Genomic DNA, 24,119 nt, shown 5'->3' with positions numbered 1-24,119 from the left:
CTAATTGTGATCTCTGTCTGTCAAATAAATAAATAAAATCTTAAAAAAAAAAAGTTAAAGGGGCACCTGGGTGGCTCAGTGGGTTAAGCCGCTGCCTTCGGCTCAGGTCATGATCTCAGGGTCCTGGGATCGAGTCCTGCATCGGGCTCTCTGCTCAGCGGGGAGCCTGCTTCCCTCTCTCTCTCTCTGCCTACCTCTCTGTCTACTTGTGATCTCTCTGTCAAATAAATAAATAAATAATTAAAAAAAAAAAAGTTAAATATTTACCGCAGAAGTCTATTAATTTTCCAGAAAAGAAGTGGTCTTTTCAGCTTAGAAAAGTTTTCTTCTAATATGTTCCTGTCCATTCTATGAACAGGGTTGCTTTGGGCTTTTTTTTTTTTTTTTTCCCTCTCCTAAAATTATCACATTAGATTACCACTGTCAGTTAAATCTCTTCATCCTTTTTCTCTGCATCCTGAGAGAGTATCTCGTGTTTTTCTTCACAAGCAAGGAGCCCACTGAACAGGGAGCCAGACAGGGGGCTCAATCCCAGGATCCCAGGATCATGACCCAAGCTGCCCAAGGCAGACACTCAACTGACTGAGCCATACAGGTGCCCCTAATTCTGCTTGTTATATCTTCCTTTGATCTTACCCAATTTCCACCCCACCTCTGTCTTGATCTCAGTTAATCTCTTTTTAGTTTTCTGTTCCTATTTTATAGAGAATGTGGTTTTGCATTTTAAGAAGAACAACAGGAAAATAAGGGAGTATCCTAGCTGATTCTGTTCTAATGTATATGAAAGTCTTGATAAAGTGGACCATTTTCTGGGAGATACAATTACAAAAATAAGAAGGATGTTGAAAACATTATCTAAGAAATATGTCCAAAAAAGGCTCTGGGCTCAGATGGTTTAATGGAAGGATTGTCTCGAACTTTCAGTGAACAGATAATCCTTACCCTGTAAATCTGTATTACAGCCCAGAAAAGTTAGAAAGCTATTTCATTTTATGAGACTATAATTCTCCTTATACCAATTCCTAATAAAGATAACATAAAAGGGAAAACAGCAAACCAGTTATACTTATCAATTCTGGGGGGGGGGAATTACTAAAGACAACTGAAGGAAATAAAATTAACTATGACTGTATATGAAATTAGTCCATGAGTTTGTTAAATGAGAAAAAGAAAAACCCAAACAGTTGTCATAATATATGCCAAAAAGTCACTCAAAAATCAGTGCCCAAAAGAACCCTCCTGATTAACCAGAAACAGTTGAAGTTAAGATTCGCTATTTTGTGTCTTGACATCTGGTAAAATCAGGAGTGCCTCAAATAGCTGAACTGAACGTTGCCCTTGCCAAAGAATCCTCCTTATCAAATCAACCAGGTGCCGTTTCTGCTTATCTCTGAAAGCAGGTCTCAGTTCTTTGCCAGCCTGTGGAATCATTCAAACAAACCAATCACATTCCCTGCAGGAAAAACAGGCACACCTCAGCCTCTTACTGCTACAAAGCTTGTCTGTCCTCTGGTTGTTCACTGCATTTGTGAGTGTGACACTTGGATGTCCCCATGTGGCTTGTGGGGTCCTCCTCCTTCCCTGAGCCATGAGGATAGGGGACTGACAAACCGCTGTCGGTCCCACCTGTCCAGTGTCAGCGGCTGTGTTTGGCCATCCCCGTAACCCTAGGGTGGGAACTCCTCCCTCACCAATGGTAAAGAGGAGGTGATTAAAACAAGAGTCTATTATTACAATAAAGCTGGGAGGGGGAGAGTGTATCAGACTGACAAAACTTAAAAATTGATGATAGTGCATGCTGGTGAAGCTATAGGGAAACAGGAACTCACAGTGTTTTTGAGAGTATAAATTGGTACAACCTTTTGGGAGGACAGTTGGGTCATAGATATATAAAAATGTGCAAAGTGCATATCCTCAGATTTAGCAATTCCATTCTGGGAAGAAATGCTGTCACAAATAATATGATAGATGTGCAAAGAGAAGTCACTGACGTACTGACTGTAATAGAAACATTTAAACATAAATACTATTAATGGAAGAATGAGTAAATGAATCACAATGCGTCCAGTGCAATGTAACAATCGTGATGTAAAAGAATGGCATAGGTTTCTATTTGTTGACATAGATGACTATAGTAAGTGAAAATAAAGCAAGGAGCAGAATCATATGTATGCATGCTCTAACTCTTCTATTATTTATTTATTAAATCTTTCTTTATTTCCGGGAGCCTGGGTGGCTCAATAGGTTAAGCGTCTGACTCTTGATTTCAGCTCAGGTCATGATCTCAGGATGGTGAGATGAAGCCCAGAGCTGGGCTCCGCACTCAGAAAGAAGTCAGCTTGCCCTTCTCCCTCTGCTCCTCCCCTAGCCCGCCCCTGCTTGCTCTGTCTCTCCTCTATCTTTCAAATAAATAAAATCTTTAAAAATATATTTATTTAGCAGAGAGAACTGAATTAAAGCAATTTTACAACTCAAATATATATATATATATATATATATTTTTTTTTTTATTTATTTAAGTAATCTCTGTGCCCAATGTGGGGCTCAAACTCACAATCCCAAGATCAAGACTTGCATATTCTTCCAACTGAGCCAGCCAGGCTCCCCATCTTATTTTAGTAATAATGTATATGTACCTGCATAGAAAAGTGGAAAAAATGCACATCCAGTTATTAGTAGCGGCTACTTGAGATGGTGGGATTACAGGGAGGAGGGCAGAAGAGAAGATTCTAGGCACTTCTGTAATGTTTGCCTTTTAATTTTTTTACAACAAGCATGTATTACTTTTGTAAAAAAAAAAAAAGATAATGCAGTTTGCTTGTTAAAGTAAACAGCTGAAGAAGCTCTGAAAATTTAGAGATAGCAGGCTATTAATATATTAAATATCTGCTCAAAACCCCCTGCTCTAATGGGGGTTTGCATTCTAGTGGGAAGAGACAGTAAGTAATATATAGTAGATTAGAAAGTGCCAACTACTAAGGAGAAGTTGAGATTGCTGGGGGAATCCCAATTCTGAATAAGATGGAAGGCCTGCCTGCAGAAGTGGCATTCAAATTAAAGACTTGGAAGTGAGGGAGCAAGCCAAGTGTAAATCTGGAGGTTTGCAGGATGCAGTCATTTTGTGTATAATAAAATGAGCTCTTTTTTCAGTATTTTCTTGTTTTTATGCACCAACTAAAGCTTTCAAATAGAAAAAGCTACTTAAACCTGATTATAATTAGTTTTTAGTAAGATCTATAACTACATGAAAAATTAAGTGTTCAGGGTTTACCCTTTTGAATGGCACTTGCCCTATGCTATAGTTCTACCCAATCTATAAAGAGATCATTCTAAATCATAGGAAAAGATGAAATGCTCCCTAATTCATTTTATAAAGGTAGAATAATCTTTTTTTAAGATTTATTTATTTATTTATTTGACAGAGAGAGAGAGAGAGAGAGAACACAAGTAGGCAGAGAGGCAGGCAGAGGGGTAAGGGGAAGTAGGCTCTCGGCTGAGCAAAGAGCCTGATGTGGGGCTCAATCCCAGGACTCTGAGATCATGACCTGAGCTTAAGGCAGACACTGAAATGACTGAGCCACCCAGGCGGCCCAAAGGTAGAATAATCTTAATACCAAAATATGAAAAATAATATGAGAAGAAAAATTGTGATTGATTAATCATCTGTTTTCCCCACTAACTTGTAGCATCTATACAGACAGGATACTTTAAAATTTCATATCTTGGAGCACCTGAGTAGCTCAGTCTGACTCTTGATTTCGGCTCAGGCCATGATCTCGGGCTTGTGGGATGGAGCCCCAAGTCTGGCTCCACACTCAGTAGGGAGTCTACTGAGATTCTCTCCCTCTTCCCCCATCCCTCCACATGCTCTCACTCTCAAATAAATAAAATCTATTTTAAAGATTTATTTATAATCTTTTTAAAGATTATTTTTAAAAAATCTTTTAAAAAAGATTTTATTTATTTATTTGAGAGAGAGAGTGAGCAAGAAAGAGAGCACAAGCAGGGGGAGTGGCAGGAGAAGCAGACTCCCCGCTGAGCAGGGATCCCACGGCGGGGCTGGAGCCCACTGCAGAGCTCGATCCCAGGACCCCGAGACCATGACCTGAGCCAAAGGCAGACGCTTAACCAACTGAGCCACCCAGGCACCCCTCAAATAAAAAGAAATCTTAAAAAAAAAATTCCATATCCCCATCTTAATACTCTGGTAAATAGGGGTGCCTGGGTGGCTCAGGGGGTTAAAGCCCTGCCTTCAGCTTGGGTCCTGATCTCAGGGTCCTGGGATCGAGCCCCGAGTCGGACTCTGCTGGGCGGGAAGCCTGCTTCCGCCGTTCTCTCTCTCTGCCTGCCTCTCTGCCTACTTGTGATCTCTGTCAAATAAATAAATAAAATCTTTTTAAAAAAATACTCTGGTAAATAGAATTAATGAACCCCCAAAGATATCCAAGTCCTAATCCCCTGAACCTGTAAACATGTTAGGTTACATGGCAAAGGAGAATTAAGCTTGTAGACAGCATTAAGGTTTCTAATCAGCTAACCTTAAAATAGGGAGATTAAGGGTGATAAGTCAGTATGGCATGCAATCTTGATCTCCAGTTGTAAATTTGAGCCCCATGGTGGGTGTAGAAATTACTTAAAAATCTTTATTAAAAAAGAGATTAGCGGGGCGCCTGGGTGGCTCAGTGGGTTAAGCCTCTGCCTTCGGCTCAGGTCATGATCTCAGGGTCCTGGGATCAAGCCCCGCATCCGGCTCTCTGCTCGGCAGGGAGCCTGCTTCCTGCTCTCTCTCTCTGCCTGCCTCTCTGCCTGCTTGTGATCCCTGTCAAATAAATAATAAAATCTTTAAAAAAATAAAAAGAGATTAGCCTGGATTATCCAGGGGGCCCAGTGTAGTCATAAGGATCCTCACAAGTGGATGAGGAAGGCAGAAGTCAGAGCAGGGGGCATATGACTAAGGAAGAATGGTTAGTGATGCAGGGTAGCTGGCTTTACATATGGAGGAAAAGGACCATAAGCCAAGGGATGTGGCTTGAAGATGGAGTAGAGCCTCCAGAAAGAAACAACTCTATGTTGATCTCAGCCCAGTAAGACCCATATTGGACTTGTACAGAACTAAAGATAGGAAATTGTGTTGTTTTATGTTGCTAAGTTTGTGGTAATTTGTTACAGCAGTACTAGAAACCTAGTGCAAATGGGTAACAGACACTCAACATTCATTTGTTGAATGATGAATGAAACTGCAAAAACCCTTCCATCTACAGACAATTGGGTAAAAGGGAAATCATTCACAGAATACAAATGGCCAGCCATGGAAAACATCTCTAGACCTGCTGATATTGAAGAGATGCAAGTGAAAACCTACAATTTAACAGACAACCCGACCCTTTGGGGTCCTACCCACCAGTTATCCAAAGGGAATGTGGGGCTTCTCTGGGATGACTGGGCAGTGACCTCCAAATGCCAAATGGGGGGCAGCGGGGGGCAGACATGGCACTTTAATCCATGCTTAAGTTTGGATGTTTGTACTAAAGCTTTTTACAGCTGTGCTTGCTTTATGAGGAAATAAAAAGCTCTAGAATTGGGCCAAAAATTCCTGGGCATGACTAGTAAAGGCCTTGGGGGTTATCCAGACCCATATAAAACTATAACTGAAACATTTATGATCCAAGTATGCTGGAGTCTTTTACATGGGGTTTTATAAGCTGATGAGCTGATGCTTACACGTACCCCCACAGGACCCTTGAGAAATAAAGGTTAAAGGGAAAAATATTAAAAACCTACTAAACTGTATACTCCTTTTAAACACTCTTCTTTACTAATTGCATATTTTTCCCAATAGAAGGTAGGTTTTGCTTTTATGTTCTCAAGGGTCCCTAATATTTTTTTTGTTTTTATGTAACTAATGCTTTATTTATATAAAACGAATGATAAAACTTACCTGTATCTATACAGTGTAAACCCCATTGCAAGATATTTAGAAACAAAGCATAAACAAATACAAGCCACCATCCTACCACCCACCTCTTACATGAAGTTTTTTTGTTTTTTTGTTTTTAAAGACTTTATTTATTTATTTGACAGACAGATCACAGAGAAGCAGGCAGAGAGAGAGGAGGAAGCAGAGAGCTCGATGCGGGGCTCGATCCCAGGACCCTGGGATCATGACCTGAGCCGAAGGCAGAGGCTTTAACCCACTGAGCCACCCAGGTGCCCCTTTTACGTGAGTTTTATAAACTCACATCGATTTGTGAAGCGTGTTGTTCTTCTTAAAGTCCTAAGCAGAATAATAAGGATTATTGCAACACAGAATTATGGTTATACCCAAATCTTTAATCAGTCTTACAGAAACATTCAGACCCCAAAAATGTTGCCGGATTTAATTTTTGTAAAAGCCGGGATAAATCTGTCTAGCAGAAAGCCTTCTTTGTTAACTTTTTACATTGCAGATATCACTGCAAATGATATGGCTAGGTGAGATTTTTATTATCTGCCTTTGGGCCCTAAACTTCCATGTGTCCTTATCATTTGTAAACTTCTCTCTTGAGTTACCATAGTTCAGTGGTGATGGATTATATGCTCAATAACTTCTCATCTATTCATATTTGTTATAACGGTCTATTTTGATATGAGGCAATAGGCACAAACTACAGGATACATAAAGACAGCTGCCAAAGTAGACATCAAGCCTGTGTCCACCCAGCTGTGCTGTTTTATAAACCGTAGGGTTTAGCTCAACTCCAAAGTGGCCAGACTAACCTCATTGATGAGAAACAAAGAGAAATCAAGTAACTTAAGTATTAAATTTCAGGGACTCGGTGACAATACAGTTGGAGCATTACTAGTTTTAGTTCTTGTATTATTATTACTATAAAGGATGTGTTTTATACCACTATGTTAGCAATGTAAGTCAAGAAAGTTAAAATGACTAAAACCAGCCAGTAAATCTAACCTGTTTTATGTAAAAGATCGTATTTAAACAAGTTTAATGTTACAGTATTGATATCTGTTAGGTTCTAAGGTTGCCTTATGCATTTTGCTCTAGAGAGTAATCAGATAATGTATAATAAGCCAAAAATTATGTATGGTGTCAGGATAAACCAAGTAAAACTATTTTTCAGTTTCAGTTTCAGTCATATATTATACATGTTATATAGGATACACAGCTCTGCATCCAGATACTGATCCTGTCCTGTCCTCAATGTAAAAGGAACAGGCTCCTTAGAATGCTGTTTTTTCAGACTGTAGGCTGAGTTCTGTTAGTGGGTAATGAAATCAATGTAGTCACTATCAGCTCTGGTACAGATCAGAGAAGCAAATATCAACATGCATTAACCACACTAAGCAAAACGCTAGGACATCTTAGCTTCAGTGATCTCTATGCATGGGCATACAAACATGGACTAAGTCCATGCTTGTAAGTCCAAATAAAAAATGGATTTTTAAAAAGATTTTATTTATTTGACAGAGAGAAGACACACACATACACACACACACACACAGCGAGAGAGGGAACACAAGCAGGGGCAGTGGGAGAGGGAGAACAGGCTTCCTGCGGAGCAGGGAGCCCCATGGGGGGCTTGATCCCAGGACCCAGGGATCATGACCTAAGCCGAAGGCAGATGCTTACCAAAGAGCCACGCAGGCAACCCCAAAATTGATTTCTTAATAAGAGATAATGTCAAGTAAGTTTGGAAAACACAGCCTTAGTGGACAGTCTCCACTGGGGCTGGGGCTTGGGACAGCTGATGTTTGGGTCAGCACTTGTGAAGGCTTGAGGCGGTACCCTCTGATGGCGGTCCAATGGGGGTGCAGAAGGAGGGGCGGATGGAGTAATGATGATTTGTGGGATATGAAGACTGCAAAGAAGGATTAAGGAATGAGTTCCTCCAGGCGCCTGGGTGGCTCAGGCAGTTAAGGGTCTGCCTTCAGCTCTGGGCATGATCCCAGGTTGCCAGATTGAGCACTCCATCCGGCTCCCTGCTCCATTGGGAGCCTGCTTCTCCCCCTGCCCCTCCCCCTGCTTGTGTCAATTGCCAGATGAATGGGGAGATTACTGGAGGCCTCAAAGGGCCCAGCTTTTTAGCCCCTTTTCTGAAGCTTACCTTGAGCCAAGATCACGAGATCATTTAGGGCTCATTGTGTTTATTTACTTAAAAATGATTTATTTTATTTTTAAAATATTTATTTATTTCAGAGAGAGAGATCACAAGCAAGGTAGAAGGAGAGGGAGAAGCAGACTCCCAGCTGAGCAGGGAGCGGTACGTAAGGCTCGATCCCAGGACCTGGGGATCATGACCTGAGCTGAAGGCAGATGCTGAACCAACTGAATCACCCAGGTGCCCCAGTTTTATTTATTTTAGAGAGAGAGCACATGCACGCATGAGTGGGAGGGCCAGAAGGAAAAGGAGAAAGAATACCAAGCAGACCCCGCACCGGACACAGAGGAGCCCAACACAGGGCTTGATCCCACAACCCCGAGCTCATGACCTGAGCTGAAATTAAGATCAGACACTCAACCAACTGCACCACCCAGGTGCCCCTATTTATTTTAAAAAATGTTTTATTTTTAAGCCCTTCAAATTATCTTCTCCATGAGGGGGAATGAAGAAAAGGACTACCCATTTTGTAGAAGGTGGGGATACTGGCAACAGGGAAGACCCCATCAATAGGCTTATTAGAAGGATGAACTAAAGTATCCACTGTGATTATTTTTGTAATTTTGTCAATTATTAAATAACTACTTTCAAATTGAAAAAAACTTTTTATTTTCAAGTCATTTCTATACCCAACATGGAGCTTGAAGTCACAATCCTGAGATCAAGAACCACAAGCTTCACCAACCGAGCCAGCCAGGGCCCCTTCTGTTTGTTTGTTTTTAAAAATTTTATTTGAGATAGAGATAGAACGAGAGCATAAGCTAGGGGTGAGGGGACAGAGGGAGAGGGAGAAGCAGGCTTCCCGCTGAGCAGGGAGCCTGGCGCGGGGCTGGATCCCAGGACCATGAGATCATGACCTAAGTCGAAGGCAGATGTTTAACTGACTGAGCCACCCAGCACCCCCCTCCATGTTTAATTTTAAACTTTTGTTATAAGAAACGTTCAGTATAAAAATAAAGGAGTGGGGCACCAGGGTGGCTTAGTCGGTGAGGTACCAACTAAGGGAAAAAGGGGCCACACAAAGGCCTCAGGGTCCCAGTCAAGGTCAAGTCCAGGGTCCCTGCTTCATTTTTTCATATATATATGTTATATATATGTCCTCAGCCCCTTGAGATAATCACCCTGGGGCTCCAGAAGAAGTGAAAACTGTGCCCTCAGGAAGAAAAAGAAATAAAATCAGAGCTAATGAATAAGCAAATGTAAATCCATGGTACTGAGATGTTTATGATCAGTTTCAGTACTACACATGCAGATCAGTAGCATCATTGTTGTACTGCTACTGTTTGAGACATTAAAGCATTTAAAGTATACATTAAAGTATATATTAAATTTGGGAACTTGAAATGTGGAGAAGTATTGAAGTAATAATTGTTTAAATGCTTGAAAAATTGTAAGTGGCTAAACCTGAAAGTTTTCATTTATTGTAAAAGAGGTTCTACATACTTAGAAAAATGTTAATCACTATTTCAAGAACAGCTCATCTGATAAATTTCTTAGATTAGTGCGTTGATCGCTAAAAAATTCAAAGGGTCATAGGTTTTCTCCTCCACTCTAAGCCCTTGGGACATAAGGGGTTTTAGAAGGCTTCCAGGACGCAAGAAAGGGACGTGCCTCTTCCTCCCTCTGGGCCTGTGGATGGAGGGTGCACTGTCCTGATGGAATGTGGAGCTGGGGCTGCTGCAGTCCTCCCGCCGCCTGGATGGCCTTGGCCAAGAGCGGAGGGGAAGGGCGGAGGAGACTTGGAGCCCCTGTCTTGCTCTGGGAGAAGCCCTTTCCAGTGGGGATTTTCATTACTTATAACTTGATGGCCTGTCTCTCCACCCCACCCTACCACCTTCTCAACCTAGGCACATGCTGAAGTCTCCCACTGATGCCGCTGGGGTCCCACCCGCGGAGATTCTGATGGCACTGGTTCAGGACGCAGCCTGGCGAGAGACTGTGATGACTCCCCAGGGGCTTCTAAAGAGCAACCGGGGCTGAGAACCATCACTCAAACTGTACGCTTTCTTTTCCCTTTACAATTTTATGTTTCTTTCTCATACTGTCAGTACCTCTCTCTCTTTCTTCCCTCTCCTACTGGACTGTGGGCTCCCAGATGGTATTCCAAACACTGCACGTGGCCCTTTCTAGCTCCAGGTGACTCCTAGTGCCTATAGCTGACAGAAGCAGCAGTCACGCCTCACTTGGAATTTAGGCACTATAGTTATTATTTATGGCACCAAGTGAGTCAAAATCATCCTTGATGACACTCAGGAAGGCTCTACCCTACAGTCTGATGTCCTGCTCCATCACCATCTCCATAGACCGGTTCCTCCAGGGTAGGAGCAAAAAGCTGTCTCCTCTACCAGCAGAGGAAGTAGGTGGTTTATGTTTAGGGGCAACTCTGCATAAAAAATACACTTAAACCCATGCCTCACCCTCGGCACAGCAGGAAGCTCATGCCACGAGCAGCCCACAGCAACTAGAGTGACTGACCCTACAGGAGAGACACATCTCCCATCTCACACCCACTCCTGAGCATATGGTCCTTACATCTAACAGTGGGTGGAATCACCCACACCGTCTAAACTTTCTGGCCAGGATAAAGAGCTAAATTCATGGGATGGGCCGTAGGAAGCACATCTCTCTACTGCACAACTCTACCCAGCTCAAGCAGGTTCCTCCCTTCCTTCCACCTGCCTAGCCTCTGTCCCTCCCTGACCACCCTTCCTGCCCTCTGAAAGGCTGATGTTCCTTAGGATTCTATCCTTGGCACTTCCCTCTTCTCTTTAAGTGCTCTCAGCACACCGTAGGGTTCCTCAAACCACCCACATAACCAATAATGAGACCTCCCTCCCCAGTTAGGGGAGATGTTGCCCTAAGGTTGCTTACTTTTGCTCTGGGAAGTGGGGGAGGGAGAGAAAGACCTCATCTTTGTAGGGTACAAAGGAACACAGTAATTGCTCAATATTCTTTTTCAACGAATGAACGCATGGTAAGAATGGAACTTTCATCTGCCCCCACAGGGCTCCTCCCATCCACCCCCCAGATATGTTCTGAGGACTAGACTTCACTTGCTCATCCGGGCTCCCAGGCCAGGCCTTCGTCACACCAAGCCACACCAAGCTCAGCAGTGCTCACAGGCCTTTAATCTGTAACTGCCTGGCCACATTCCATCTCTCTCCCAGGGTGGAGGAGAGGGATTAAGCTGTACGCCCGGGTAGGCTGTGCGAGCTGCTAGTCCAAAAGGGAAGGGCTAGGTCAGGCTGGGGACTGTACAGGGGGCTCCCGCCCCCAGGCAATGAGGGAGTTGCTGGCCTGGGCAAGCTCAGTGATGGACACCCGGCCCCGCTGTCGGATGAAGTTAGCCACGGCAGCCAGTTCCTCGGGGGTTATGTAGATGAACTTGCCCCGGTCGTCAATCACACCTGTGGGGACAGGAGGGTTGTGGGGGCTGAGCCTTCTAGGGTCTCCTTCCCACCACTGCCTGAGAATGCCCACCCACCTACCCCTTCACAAGTGGCTCAGAGCCCTCCAAGCCTGCCCACCTGCCTGGGCTCCTCAGGCTGTACCCAGTCCTGACTATATGAGTCAAATCCAAATCCAGCTTTCTTGTCCCAGTCACCCAGAGCCGCTCCCAGGCCTGGGCACCTCCCTCTGCTCAGCGGCCCTCCTGCACACCACTTCCCCACCTGGGGCTGAGACAGGGATCATCCTGCCTCTGCAAAAACCCCTGCAGGCCCTCTGTGGCTAGACACACCCCAAGGCCAGGGCCTATGGTGACTGACTCTCATCCTCTCACCTGTCAGAGTCCCCTCAGCCAGCAGGTCCTGGATGCGGTTTATGGTATCCTATGAGAAGAACAAGTCTCAGAGCAGAGATGGGCATGGCCATCCCAAAAGACAGCTGCACTCTCCCTCCCACCACAATCAAATCTCCTCCTCTCCTTCTCAAGGCCGCCCCCAATGTGACTCTTTGCTTCTCGTCTGGAGGGGTTCAGGGGAGATAGGGCCGTGGTCCCAGGGCACTGTAAGACCTCCGAGAGAGGCTTTCTTCAAGGCAGGAGAGGAGTGGTGGGGACATTTGGCCGTGAAGGCTGGCACAGCCTGTTTGCAAGAGTTGTCAAGGTAACTGGGTTTGGGCTGCCTTGCTTACAGGGGTTGCTAGAGTGAAGGGTTTGGGCTCTTTCTTTTTTCCTCTGTCTAGTCGGAAGGCAAGATTCCTGGGGTGCCAAAAAATTCCTAACAGTCTACTCTTGCTTGAGGGCATTAATACTCCTATCTTTAAGGCGGTCCCCCTCTGACAGCCATATAGACCCTGTGGCCATATTCCACGGAGCAGGCCACCTTCAAGGGCTTACCTGAGTCCTCAGGCCCACCTGGGAAGCCAAGTCTTCCAAGAGCACGACCTTGGACTGCTGCAAGGAGGGGGAGGGGAGAAAGCCTCTGAGGTCAGCACACCGGCCTGTTCTGCTCTGGGTGGCTGGCTAAGCAGGCTCCATGCTCCCATGGGAGAGCTTTGTTTCTCTCACACACTACTCACATGCTCTCCCAGTTGCCTGTACACACACACAGAAACACACACACACGCACACTCATCGACTCTCATGCCCATGCTTACTGGGAGGGATCTGCTCAAACTAAAACCTGCCCCATGAGTCACGTCCTGGCCTGGGGACTACCCTGAGACAGACACCCATGGAGAGTCAAGCACAGCGGCTACCTTTCTCCCCTGCATCCAGCCATATCATTTTAACATTGTGAACAGGCTGGAAGGGGAAGCACCACAAAGATGAAGGGAGAGGCTGACAAATGCCAAAAGCTTATTAAAAAACTGTCACTAGGACCTGTGTTTGCTGAAGACCTGCTAGGACCAGGAGCTGAAAAGGTGTGGGGGGGTGCAGAGGTGAAGAAGTCACAGCTCCTGCCCTTGAGCTCGTAGCCGGCAAGAAGACAGGCGAGAACGTGGACAAGAAGAGAGCAGATGGGAAGCCCTGATGAGGGAGGGTCTTGGTAGAAGCAGTACAGCTCATTCTTGTCTCGCCTCTGTTCACTGCCCCCTCAGCCTAGAGAACCCCACCACCCTGATGTGCCACACTGCTCCCCATCCTTTTTTCACTCTGTTGAGGCACTGTGTCCACCCTTAAAATTACTGTCTCAGAGCTTTCCATGCATGGCCACGCTCCATGTGCTTCCCTCACACTCTCAGTAGAAACTTCGGTTCCTGGTGGGGGGCAGGGGTGTGACCGAGGGTCCACCACTGGGTCCTACGCAGGCATCTGCCCTGCCTCCCCCATCCCCTCCCCAGACAGAGAGCATGTGACTTGAGAGAAGGCGGTCTTCTGCATGTCCAGGAATCTTCCATAGCAAATGAGCTGGGGGAGAAGTGACACAGTGACGCCTCCTCAGCTGCAGATGGCATGTGACTGTTCAAAATGCCAAAATGAATGTGCATGCCGGGAGGCAAGTGAATGGAGGCTGGGCCACGGGGTGGCAAGCACAAGGTGACCTGGCCAGCTGGCCTCTACCTACAAGGCTGGGAGTAGGCCCTGGGTTCTCAGTGACAGCTCAGAATGTGACCACAGAGTCACCCCAGGGGTCCCTGAAGACCTAGCCTGAGAGGATACTGGGGCCCAAAGTACATTTAGAAAAACGAACCTACCCACTTAGCCCTGCTCAGAAGGGAGAGAGGATTGACAAGAGCAAGTTAGGCCTACGCTGCACATAAACTACACCTGGCACGAAAACATGCCTCCGGTTCTGAAATGCTAGCATTCAAGGGCCTGTTCCCCAGGAACCTGGAAGAAGGCAGGTGGACTGAGTTCCGGAAGTTGTCCTTCTCCCTGAGACAGCAGCTGCAGGAGCTCAGCCTGTGCAGGCTGGAAAGACCTCTGCGGTCCAGGAGAGTCTGGAGAACCCCACCCCGCAAAACGGCCTCTCTAGAGAGCCTCTAAAAGCAAGGGCCGGAATTGCCCCCAGGGCCTCTACTGGAGTCTCTGCAGAGGTGAGGGGGAGCTGAAACTGGTGGATGAGGGCTTCCTGGAGGACAGACTCAAGATCTGTCGCTGCCCACTGGGTCGGTGGGGATGGTGAGTTCCAAAGAGCAGCAGGAAAGTGTGAGACAGATGTCCTGGCAGCCCTCGGGGGTTCCATCAGAGAGGAATGAGCTCTCTCCCCGAGAGGAATACCAGGCCCCCAGGCCATGAACCCAGCCCCTTACTGGTGGGAGGAGTTTGAACCCTGCTCCCTTTGGAAGAAGTTGGGGGGGGATTATGCAAGGCCTGGCTCCTTGGCACCCCCTAGTAGCACCCCCTCCACCGCCTCCACTCCCTCTGCACTCCTTCCCTCAGCCGCCTCTGCACCTCTGAGCTGCACTTGAAAACCTCTCCCCTCCGAGCATCCTTCTTGGGAGAGAAGTTGCTTAGCAGCAAAGCAGAGCAGGACATGCTTATGCAACTCCAAGCAGCATCCAGCCCGGCTCCAGACGGACGGGGACACACGTGCTGTCCCGCCCTAGATTCCAAAGGAAACATCATCCTGCTTCCCTGCAGACCCAAGTTCCTGGTCAGAAACACGTGGCCGGGGATGCTTGTTTCAACTCAACAGAGCTCAGTGTGACAGAACTGACAGAAAATACATGTGAAGAAACTTGAAAACACAGTGACTCACTGAGCGTGGGGTCTGAGGAGCAGGGAGACTGTCAAACCCTGAATGTGAGGAAGTGATTGAAGGCTCAGGCCTCCCACACAGACCGGGTCCCTCTCCACTGTCAAAGCAGGAGGGGCTCTTCTGGCCAGGACTGGGCAGCACTGACTCCCAGGTCCCCTGCCCACTCCTGCATGGGCTCAAGTTAGCCGCCAACAGCCCCAGCTTGGGTCCACTCCTTCCATGCCCAGAGAGCGCACGTGACACGCACACACATGCACACACAACACACAAGTGTGAGGCAGGGAGCGGACGCCCAGGCTCTGTCCCGTGGCTTCTTACCTTAATGTAGTTGATGAACTCAGTCAGGAAGCTGTGGGACTAGAAGAGCAGAGAAATCGGGGTGAGTGTCACCCCTGCAGGGGCTACAGGGGTCTATGCCACCCACTTGCCATCTGTGTGAGCAGAGCTTCCCACAGTAAGGGGTTCGGAGACACCCCCTCTTCCAAACCTGAGCCTGCTGGGCCTAATGCCCACCCACCTCTCAGGGCATGACAAGGGCAGCAGGCAAGGAATGATGAGGTATCTGGGAGGGGGTGGCAGGCTTGGTGGGTACAGAGATGGGCCTTCCAGGGGCAGCAGGCCCACCTGTTCCTCAGTCATAGTCTCGCCCACACCTTCCTCCTCCACCACGAAGGCTTCCTTCAGTTTCAGGTACTCCTCATGCTCCCGCTGGGCCTGCTCCTCCCGGGCCTTCCTCTCTTCCTCCTCCTGTGGACAAGAGTCAGGTATGTCAGGGCAGATGCCCACCCCATCCCTGTTCTGGGCTCTGCTGCCCCCACAGGGTACCAGCACATACAGTCTGGCCCTTTTTCGGGGATGGAGTTCCTTTAAGACACTTCTCCCTCAGCCCAAGGCTGAGCTACAGGCAGAGGCTCCTCTTCTAATCAGTTCCATCACCTCCCAGACAAGTGCTGCTCAGCCCCCTCTCCTTTAAAATGCTGCCAATGATCCCATCCCTGTCATGTCCAAACTTTGTGTACAAACACCCAGGCTCCATTTCCTCATCATCCATTCACTCAACTCCACCAAAACAAGTGCTACGGTCTTACCCATGCCCTTCATCCCACCCAATCCAAAGGGACAACATCAGTCTCATAACCCTGTCCTCTCAGTGATGCTCGGGAGAGCCGACCATTTCGTCTTCCCTCGCTTGGCTGGCAGATCCTACCCTCTCCTGGGTTTCCTCTTGCTCCTTGGGTCACTCTTCTCACCTCCTCCATCGCTCAGCCCTCTCCCTCCTCCCTCCTTCCCCTCCTCAGGCCACCACGCCATGCCCACAGCATCAACAACCATCTCCTTGCCAGTGACTGCCACCGTTGTACTCCTGCCCCAAATCTCTCCTCCCATGTGACGCACTCACTGGGCCATCTCACAGGTACCTCAAGTTGAGTAGTCCCAGAAAGACCCTGTGATCTACTCCCCACACGTCCGGTCCCTGGCTCAGTGCGTCACAGAGCCATCTGGCCAGCTGGTCAGAAATAAAGTCCTATCTACTGCTTCTGTCTTCAACTTCCGGAAAATTCTCAGTCCGACCATGCCACTTCACCACCACCACCGCCCAGTGCCATAGCTTCCCTCCAAGTCAGCCTATTTTCCAGAGCTCTCAAAAAGATTTTTTTTGAACATGTAGCTAAAGCTGGGACAGAGAACACACAAAATAAGCCTGGAGCATCTTGCAGTGCCAGAAAGGAAGCAAGTACTCAGAAAACAAAACAATGAGGTTACGTCAAAGGTACACGGGGCCAACTCCAAGAGCTCCTGCGGACCTATGTGACAAGGTAAATGAGACGGTATCAGACCGTAATGCAACACACGAAACATATCCACCAGTCCATGTAGGTATAAACAACTAAATATATACACAGTGAAGAAAAGGTAAATCTTCCATACAGAAAAATCCCCAATACTTTGCATACTTTGCTCTCAAGGAGGTGGAGAATAACTTCCCACCCCTTAAGTGTGGGCTGTGCACAGTGACTTGTTTCCAAAGAACTACAGGAAGGAGGGCGTAACATCACAGCAGACAAATCTGGCAAAGAAAACCTGAGCCAAGCAATCCAGGTTAACCTCAGTTGTGACAAGTCAAGTTGACAGCAGGTATCCTTCATACACAGCGTTGAGAACGGCCCTTTATCTGTGATCTCTTCCCCAAAATCCATAACCCCGGTCTAACCATGAGAAAAATAAATCAGCCCAGCAAACTGAGGAATATTCCATAAAGTATTTGCCCAATACTCCTCAAAACTATCAAGATCACTAAAAAGCATGGAAAATCTGAGAAAATGTCACAACCAGAGGAGCCTGGGGAGACATGATAACTAAGTGTAATGTGGTGTCCTAGAAGTGACCATTTAAAAGGATAGTGGAGGGGGCACCTGGGTGGCTCAGTGGGTTAAAGCCTCTGCCTTCAGCTCAGGTCATGATCCCAGGGTCCTGGGACTGAGCCTCACGTTGGGCTCTCTGCTCAGCAGGGAGCCTGCTTCCTCCTCTGTCTCTCTCTCTCTGCCTGCCTCTCTATCTGCTTGTGATCTCTGTCAAATAAATAAATAAAATCTTTAAAAAAAAAAAAAAAGGATAGTGGAGGAAATTAATGAAATCCGAATAACGAATAATGTATGGGGTTTAGTTAAGACAATATATCGGTATCGGCCATGGGAAATATACCACAATAAGGTAAGGTGCAGGGGAGGAGAACCCCAGGACATTTAAGGTCCGTCAGGCAGCGTCATTATTCAGAAAGGTAAAAAATGCAACCTCCACTAACGCCTCCTCTCTCCTGTGCTCTGGCCCGCTTGCTACAGCAGCCAAAGCCAGGCTTCCTGCCAGCCAGGGTCCCTGGACAGCAGGGCCAGGGAGAGGCCAAAGGCACCAGCGAGGTCTTCCTAACTGGGGCAATCCTGGCTCTCACTCTGTATACATTGCACTTTTGTGATGTTCCCTTTCTTGGGCACCAGTTTTCGTAAAGGGAGCATCTGGCAAACAAATGCTCACTAACCACCCCTACCGTAGTGGTTCCTATTCACTGAGCATCTATCTCCTCGAGGCCAGGCCCTCCACAGGACCTGGCTCAGGCAGGATCCATCAGCTCTTACAGTGACCTTTAACAACTTCAAGGCCTTTAGGATTCAGACCCTACTCCCTCTCTGACTTTTCTCCTTCTTGCTTAGCTTGTTTTAGCTACTCCAACCACCGCAATTTTCTTTAAATGCTTCAGGCATGTTCAATCAAAAATCCCCATCAACGGCTCTGCTTTTCAGCAGCAGTTTCATACAGGTTGTGTTTAGAGTCTGGGGACCAAATAAACCAGGGCCTGTTCCTAAACCCAGTCCATGGCCCGTCTCCTAGGTTAGAAGTGTCAGGAGCTGCATAAGAAGCAAGGCACCTGGGTGGCTCAGTGGGTTAAGCCTCTGCCTTCGTCTCAGGTCATGATCTCAGGGTCCTGGGATCAAGCCCCGCATCAGGCTCTCTGCTCAGTGGGGAGCCTGCCTCCCCCTCTCTCTGCCTTCCTCTCTGCCTACTTGTGATTTCTGTCAAATAAATAAATAAAATCTTAAAAAAAAAAAAAAAAAAAGTAGCAGCAAGGTGCCTGCTCAGGTGTCAGATGTCAGGACTGCAGGTGGGGGGTGGGGGAGGGATATCTGTCTCACCTTTTGTTCCTCCTCCAGGCGAAGCCGCTCCTCCTCTTTCTTCCACTCTGCCTCACGCTGGGACTCGAGGTGTTTCCGTTCCTCACGTTCAGCCTCCTCTGCCTGGAGAGAGGCCTTCATAGGAAGCACATCCCTACCCCCAACCAGACCTTGCCTACCTCACAAACAGGCCAGGGTGGCAAGGTGTGGGCCAGACCATGGACCCAAGCTGTAAGAGACAGTCAGGCAAGCAGCATGCAAAGAGCCCGAGGGGAGGCCCTGATATAGGGGACAAGGAAGGCAGGACCTTTCCACACTTCCCAGAGCTGCACCCCAACCCTCCTGCTTGCCTCACGCTGGGCTTTTCGAGCCTGTTTCTCCTCTAGCTTCCGTAGTTTCTTGGCTCCAATTTTCCCTGACAGGTGACTTTCCACCGGCTTCTCGATACCTTCTTCCTCCTGGCCTGAGTATGGTCAAAGAAAGACAGTTCAGGTCCTGTAGAGCGCTGATGATGATGGATCCATCCTACCCCTTGTCCCTTTCCACATGGCAGCGAATCCCGTTCCTCTCACCTGCAGATGTCACTAGCCCAGCTCTGCCCTCCACAGACATCTACCATGAACACAGAAATTAACGCTCTGAGTGTGTGTATGTGACAGTGTGTGAGCACGGTGTGTGTGTGTTGAGGGTAGAGGGTAAGGTAGGAGAAAGGTGAGGGAATCACGAGGCAAGGGAACAGATAGCAACTTTAGCCAATGTATCACCATGAAAAGGGAGATGTCAGGTTCCAATATCCAAGCATCTGAAAATCATAGGCAGGGATGTTTGGGCTTGCGGACTTCTCTGGTTTGTCTCTGAGCCAAACCTCCAGGGAAGGATGGCCTCATGGGGAAATGTATCCCTGCCTCATATCTGAAATTGTCCTCACTCTGTTCCAGAACTGCTAAGGGTTCTGGGCTCAGCACCTAGCCAAAAAGACAGCTCCAACCCCAAGACTACCTAAAGTTAGGGCCAGCTAAAAGTTAAAGACTTGTTGGGACACCTGGGTGGCCCCTAAATATTGATTTTGGCTCAGGTCATAATCTCAAGCCCTGTCTCTGGCTCTGCACTCAGCGTGGCATCTGCTTGAGATTCCCCCCTACTTTTTTCCTCCCTATCTGCTCCTCCCCCTGCTTTGCTCCCAGCATGCATGTGTATGTGCATGTGCGCACTCTCTCTCTCAAATAAATAAAATTTAAAACCCCAAACCTATTGATGCCCAAGTAGCAGAGATGTCTGATCCCAAGTCTGAGACAAAAAGAATGGCACCACAGACTGCCTCTTTTTTGAGCTAAAGGGCTAATTCCCAAAAGTACCAGGGCAAAAGCCCCAAGTGCCCCTTCCTCAGGCTCAAGCCAGGTTTGAGCACTGCAGAAGAGATATTTTTTCCCAAAATCCCAGGGCCTCTGTCAGTCTCCCAGGGATATGGAAGCTCCATCAAAAAAATGTCTGCAACCCTAAACCCTTCTAGGATTACAGGTGACCTCACCTCAAGAACTGCAGAAGCTCTTAGCTGGGTACTCTGGTCCCAGAGTGAGGCTCTCAGAAAATGACTGTGCCCATACCTGTAAGGTACTGGGATATAAGAAGTGGACTGAGGAACTATCTAGGTCAACCTAAAGACCCCTGTCCTCCTGCTTAGACACTGAAAGCCAAAATGAAGGAAGAGGGGGCTAGCCCAACAGAATAGGGATCAGGGTCTAGAATTGCTGGTCAGGGTCCAGAACCAGGACCAAAGGATGGGTCCTATGTCTCCTTTCCCCCAACCGTATCCTTTGGCTCCCAGACATGTCTCCTACACTATTGTTTCATACCCCACTCTTCCACCCAGCTTTGGAGATCCCTTCATGCCCTACACTAGCCCCTTTCTCCTCCAGACTGGGCCCTTCTCACCTGGGATCATGGCCTCCTCCTCATTCTCATCCACCTCTGCCCAGGTGACACGCTGGGCTCGGCGGTGGGCCTGCAGGCGGCTGCCCAGATCCCTCCGGCGCCGGGGCCTGCCCCCAGTTCTCTGCTCCTCAGGCTCCAGGGGCCGAGGTTGGGCCACTGAGCCTGCTCCTACCGGCAGCTCCTCATTGTGCAATGGCTCCTGGCCGGCTGTAGGGAAGAGAGGAACCACACAACTGTCCAGCAGCCCAACCCACCTGATGGCAGGGGAGCAGCACCCTGGAAGCCTCACCCTCCACTCAACTTCCTCCAGTTTACGGCAGCCTAAAGCACAAAGCCCCAGTTTCTCAGATCAAAAGGGCCTTTATAACCCAGACCCACACCTTGGTCCTTTGCAGCAGGATCACCTGTTCCCTCCTGCCTTTGTCAATACCTTTCCAGCCGGCCGGCCAGAAGACTACCACCCTGCAGGAGGAGATGAAGCCCAACTTCCTCCAGGAAGCTCACCCTTACTTCTCCAGACTACATCTGAATGCCTACTGCAAGACTGCATTTATTTCTTGCCTGCCTAACACCACCTGCCATAGTTTTATAAGGCATGCCATCCAGGAGCACACCTGGGGAATGAGGCTTCCCTTCCAGGAAGATTTCCTGGCTATCTGCCTTACTTCAGCTCTCTCCACCCGCCGGACCCCTGCCCTTGGAGCATGTAAGTGCTCTGAAGTAGCCTGTGGGCCCAGAGAGGAGGAGAGACACATACACAAACCCACATACTGACTAGAAATGGGGGATGGAGGATGACATGCGCATCTGTTCCCTACCCTGGCAGATGACCTGAGCTCCTGGTCGGGGTGCAAGAGAGAGAAGGGTGCACAGGTGCTCTCTTTGAGGGGTAAAGAGAGAGATTCAGGGAGTTACAACTCGTAGGTAGTCACAGTATACTCAAGGGCCCCCTTCTTGGCACCCGCTCTGGAGCCAGCCTGGGTGGGACGGAACAACCCTGCGGTCTCTCCTAGGGGCGCACAGGGGATAGACCCAATGACGGATGGGAGCATGGCCGCCAGGGGACAGGGCCCTCTGAGTCTAGAGTGCCGGGGGGCGAGGACAGGGATTGAGTGAGACTATCTTTGAGACTGAGGGGAAAGGTGTAGGGTAGCTGCCATCCCGGCCTCGAGTAGGCTGCTGCACTGCGGCTCACCGCCGCGTCCGCGACGCGCACGTATGCGCAGGCGCGCAACTGGCCTGCAGCAGGACAAGCGCGACCGGCGCCGAGCTACTCGTCAGCCCAGCGGGGCAGCCCAGCGCATGCGCAGGAACCGCGGTGCGACGGCCTACGAAGGCTCAGGAGGTCGGAGAACGCGGCCCTACCGGCCCTGAAGCGGCGGCTTCTCCTACCTGCTGTCGTCCGGCCCCGGATGTGAGTCAGGAAAAAGATAAGGCCGACAAGCAGAGCCGCCGCCACCAGGTACACCACAGGGGCCACCATGACGGCAGCTTCCCGGCGGAACCTGCACGTCCACCCGGAGGCCCCGGATCTCCCGGGCCCCGCCCAACGGCTGTATGGCCCCTCCCGTTTCCAACCCTAGACTCCGCCCACCAGCCAGGGCCCCGCCCAGGCCGCACACTCCCTAAAGACGGCTCAATTTTTTACTGTAAAAGGAATTTGGGGGGCATAAGAATACTCATAACTGGATAGGCTCTCAAACGATTTTGTGCGGTGCCACATTTATATGTGTTTTTAAAGCATTAAGCAATATCGCAGAGCGTTTATAGAAACGTACATATGTAGAAAAAGTACAAAAAAATGCTGAGGAATGATACACACCAATTTCAAGATAGATGTTGGGAGGAGGGAAAACGATGAATGAGATTTGGGGCAGAGTTTTGCCTGTATCTGTGTCATATGATTTTGTAAAAAGAAGAGAGGGGAGAAGAGAACAAATCTTATATTTAAATGAGTTGTGATATTATTTTTGTACTCAGACCTGCAACTTTATACCTATTTTAGCATAAAATTAGCTTTATTAGACTACTACGAGAATTTGTGACCCAGTTTTCCATAGTGAGCTCTCAAAATTTAAGTACCCATAGAATTTAAATTTCCCTTTAATTCTTAAGAATTATTTAGAAAGGGGCTCCTGGGTAGCTCAGTTGGCTAAGTGTTTGCCTGCAGCTGGGGTCATGATCACAGGGTCCTGCGCGGTTCCCTGCTCAATGGGGAGCCTGCTTCTCCCTCTCCCTCAGCCCCTCCACCTGTTCATGCTCTCAAATAAATAAATAAATAAATAATTTTTTTAAAAAAGAATTATTTAGAAAGTAGGTAGGAATTATATCTCAATAAAATTATTTGGGAAAAAAACCTGGGGACAGTATGTAAACTCAAGATTTTTGAAAAAGCAAAAATCTACTGGGAATTTGCTGTAACAGCAGTATGAATCTCTGTGTGTGTGTGATAATACAAAGATCCAAGGAACAATGGTATGAAGTGGAAGATTTTAAAAAAGACGGCACCATGTGAATATTTTAACATTTTTAAAGCTGGAATAGTGGGACTTCTGCATCTATTTTATTATTTCCTGTAACTCTGGAATATTTCATAATTTTTAAATTTTAAGCAAGCAAATAGGCCAGGATAGGTGAAATAAAAATAGCAAATGTTGAAAATTATTAAAGTTGGGTAATGGGTATGTTTCCTCATTCTACTGCTCTTTTCTATTTTTTGTAAGTTTGACATTTTTGTGTAAGTTTGAAATTTCCCATAATAAAAATATTTATTAAAAACTAAAAATTAGGGGCACCTGGTGGCTTAGTTGGTTAAGCATCTGCCTTTGGCTCAGGTCATGATCCTGGGGTCCTGGCACAGAGCTCCACACTGGGTTCCCTGCTCAGCGGGGAATCTGCTTCCCCTTCTCCCTCTGCTGCTCCCCTCCACTGCGCCCCCTTCTTGTGCACACATGCGTGCACACTGTCTCTCAAATAAAATCTTTTAAAAAACCTAAAAATTTTGGGGCACCTGGCTGGCTTAGTTGGAAGGGCATGTGACTCAAACTCACAATCTCAGGGTCGTGGCTTTGAGCCCCACAATGGGTGTAGTGATTTCTAAAAAGCAAACTTTTTTTTTAAAAAACTAAAAATTAAGACTTTATACATTTTTGTGTGTAATTTGCACATGCACAGAAAGTTTCTGGAAGGTCAAAACAACAAACTGTCAATAGAGATAACTCTTCCTTGCTGCCTCAAACAGATAACCATTTTTACAGGTTTCATTTAGAGTTCTCAGGTTCTCAGAGTTCTGGACCCCAAACATATTGTTTAAGGCTTGTGGAGGGGGAGGAAGATGGCCGGGAGAACAACAGTGAAACAGCTGCTGCCCTGGGCCATCCAGTAGGAACCAAACGGGGCTGGGTTCAGACAGTAGCAGTGGGGATGGAGAGGAGGAACTGATCGGGGAACTATTTCAGAGGTAGAATTCAGGATGCAAAGATCTGGCTGAGGGAGTGGGCATGGAGAAGGCATGATAGATGTGAGAGGCTGTAGGGGTGAGGGAATGGAGTTGAAATACTGAGGTCCCAAGCTTGGGAGATGATGAGAAGAAGCTTTAGGCTATGCCAAATTTAAATTCAATGGCAAGTAGTTGGATCTAAAAAAAACAGGGGCGCCTGGGTGGCTCAGTGGGTTAAGTCGCTGCCTTCGGTTCAGGTCATGATCTCGGGGTCCTGGAA

The 24,119-nt window shown here is 47.7% G+C and overlaps 1 protein-coding gene across 1 annotated transcript; it reads right to left on the bottom strand.

Moving 5' to 3' along the window:
- Positions 1 to 11,262: 11,262 nt before the first annotated feature.
- DDRGK1 (DDRGK domain containing 1) lies at positions 11,263 to 21,952 on the bottom strand. The gene is made up of 9 exons (XM_045981218.1): positions 21,793 to 21,952; positions 20,401 to 20,607; positions 18,819 to 18,931; positions 18,490 to 18,591; positions 15,428 to 15,550; positions 15,122 to 15,160; positions 12,496 to 12,552; positions 11,938 to 11,986; positions 11,263 to 11,563 (listed from the first exon to the last, which is right to left on the bottom strand). The coding sequence occupies exons 1-9, from the start codon at positions 21,881 to 21,883 to the stop codon at positions 11,397 to 11,399; spliced, it is 948 nt and encodes a 315-aa protein (XP_045837174.1). The 5' UTR covers positions 21,884 to 21,952; the 3' UTR covers positions 11,263 to 11,396.
- Between the last annotated feature and the right edge of the window lie 2,167 nt (positions 21,953 to 24,119).

Source organism: Meles meles, chromosome 16 (assembly GCF_922984935.1).
Source record: "Meles meles chromosome 16, mMelMel3.1 paternal haplotype, whole genome shotgun sequence".
Taxonomy (NCBI): domain Eukaryota; kingdom Metazoa; phylum Chordata; class Mammalia; order Carnivora; family Mustelidae; genus Meles; species Meles meles.
Note: the sequence above shows the minus strand (reverse complement) of the source record. Positions and strands in the feature narration are given on the sequence as shown.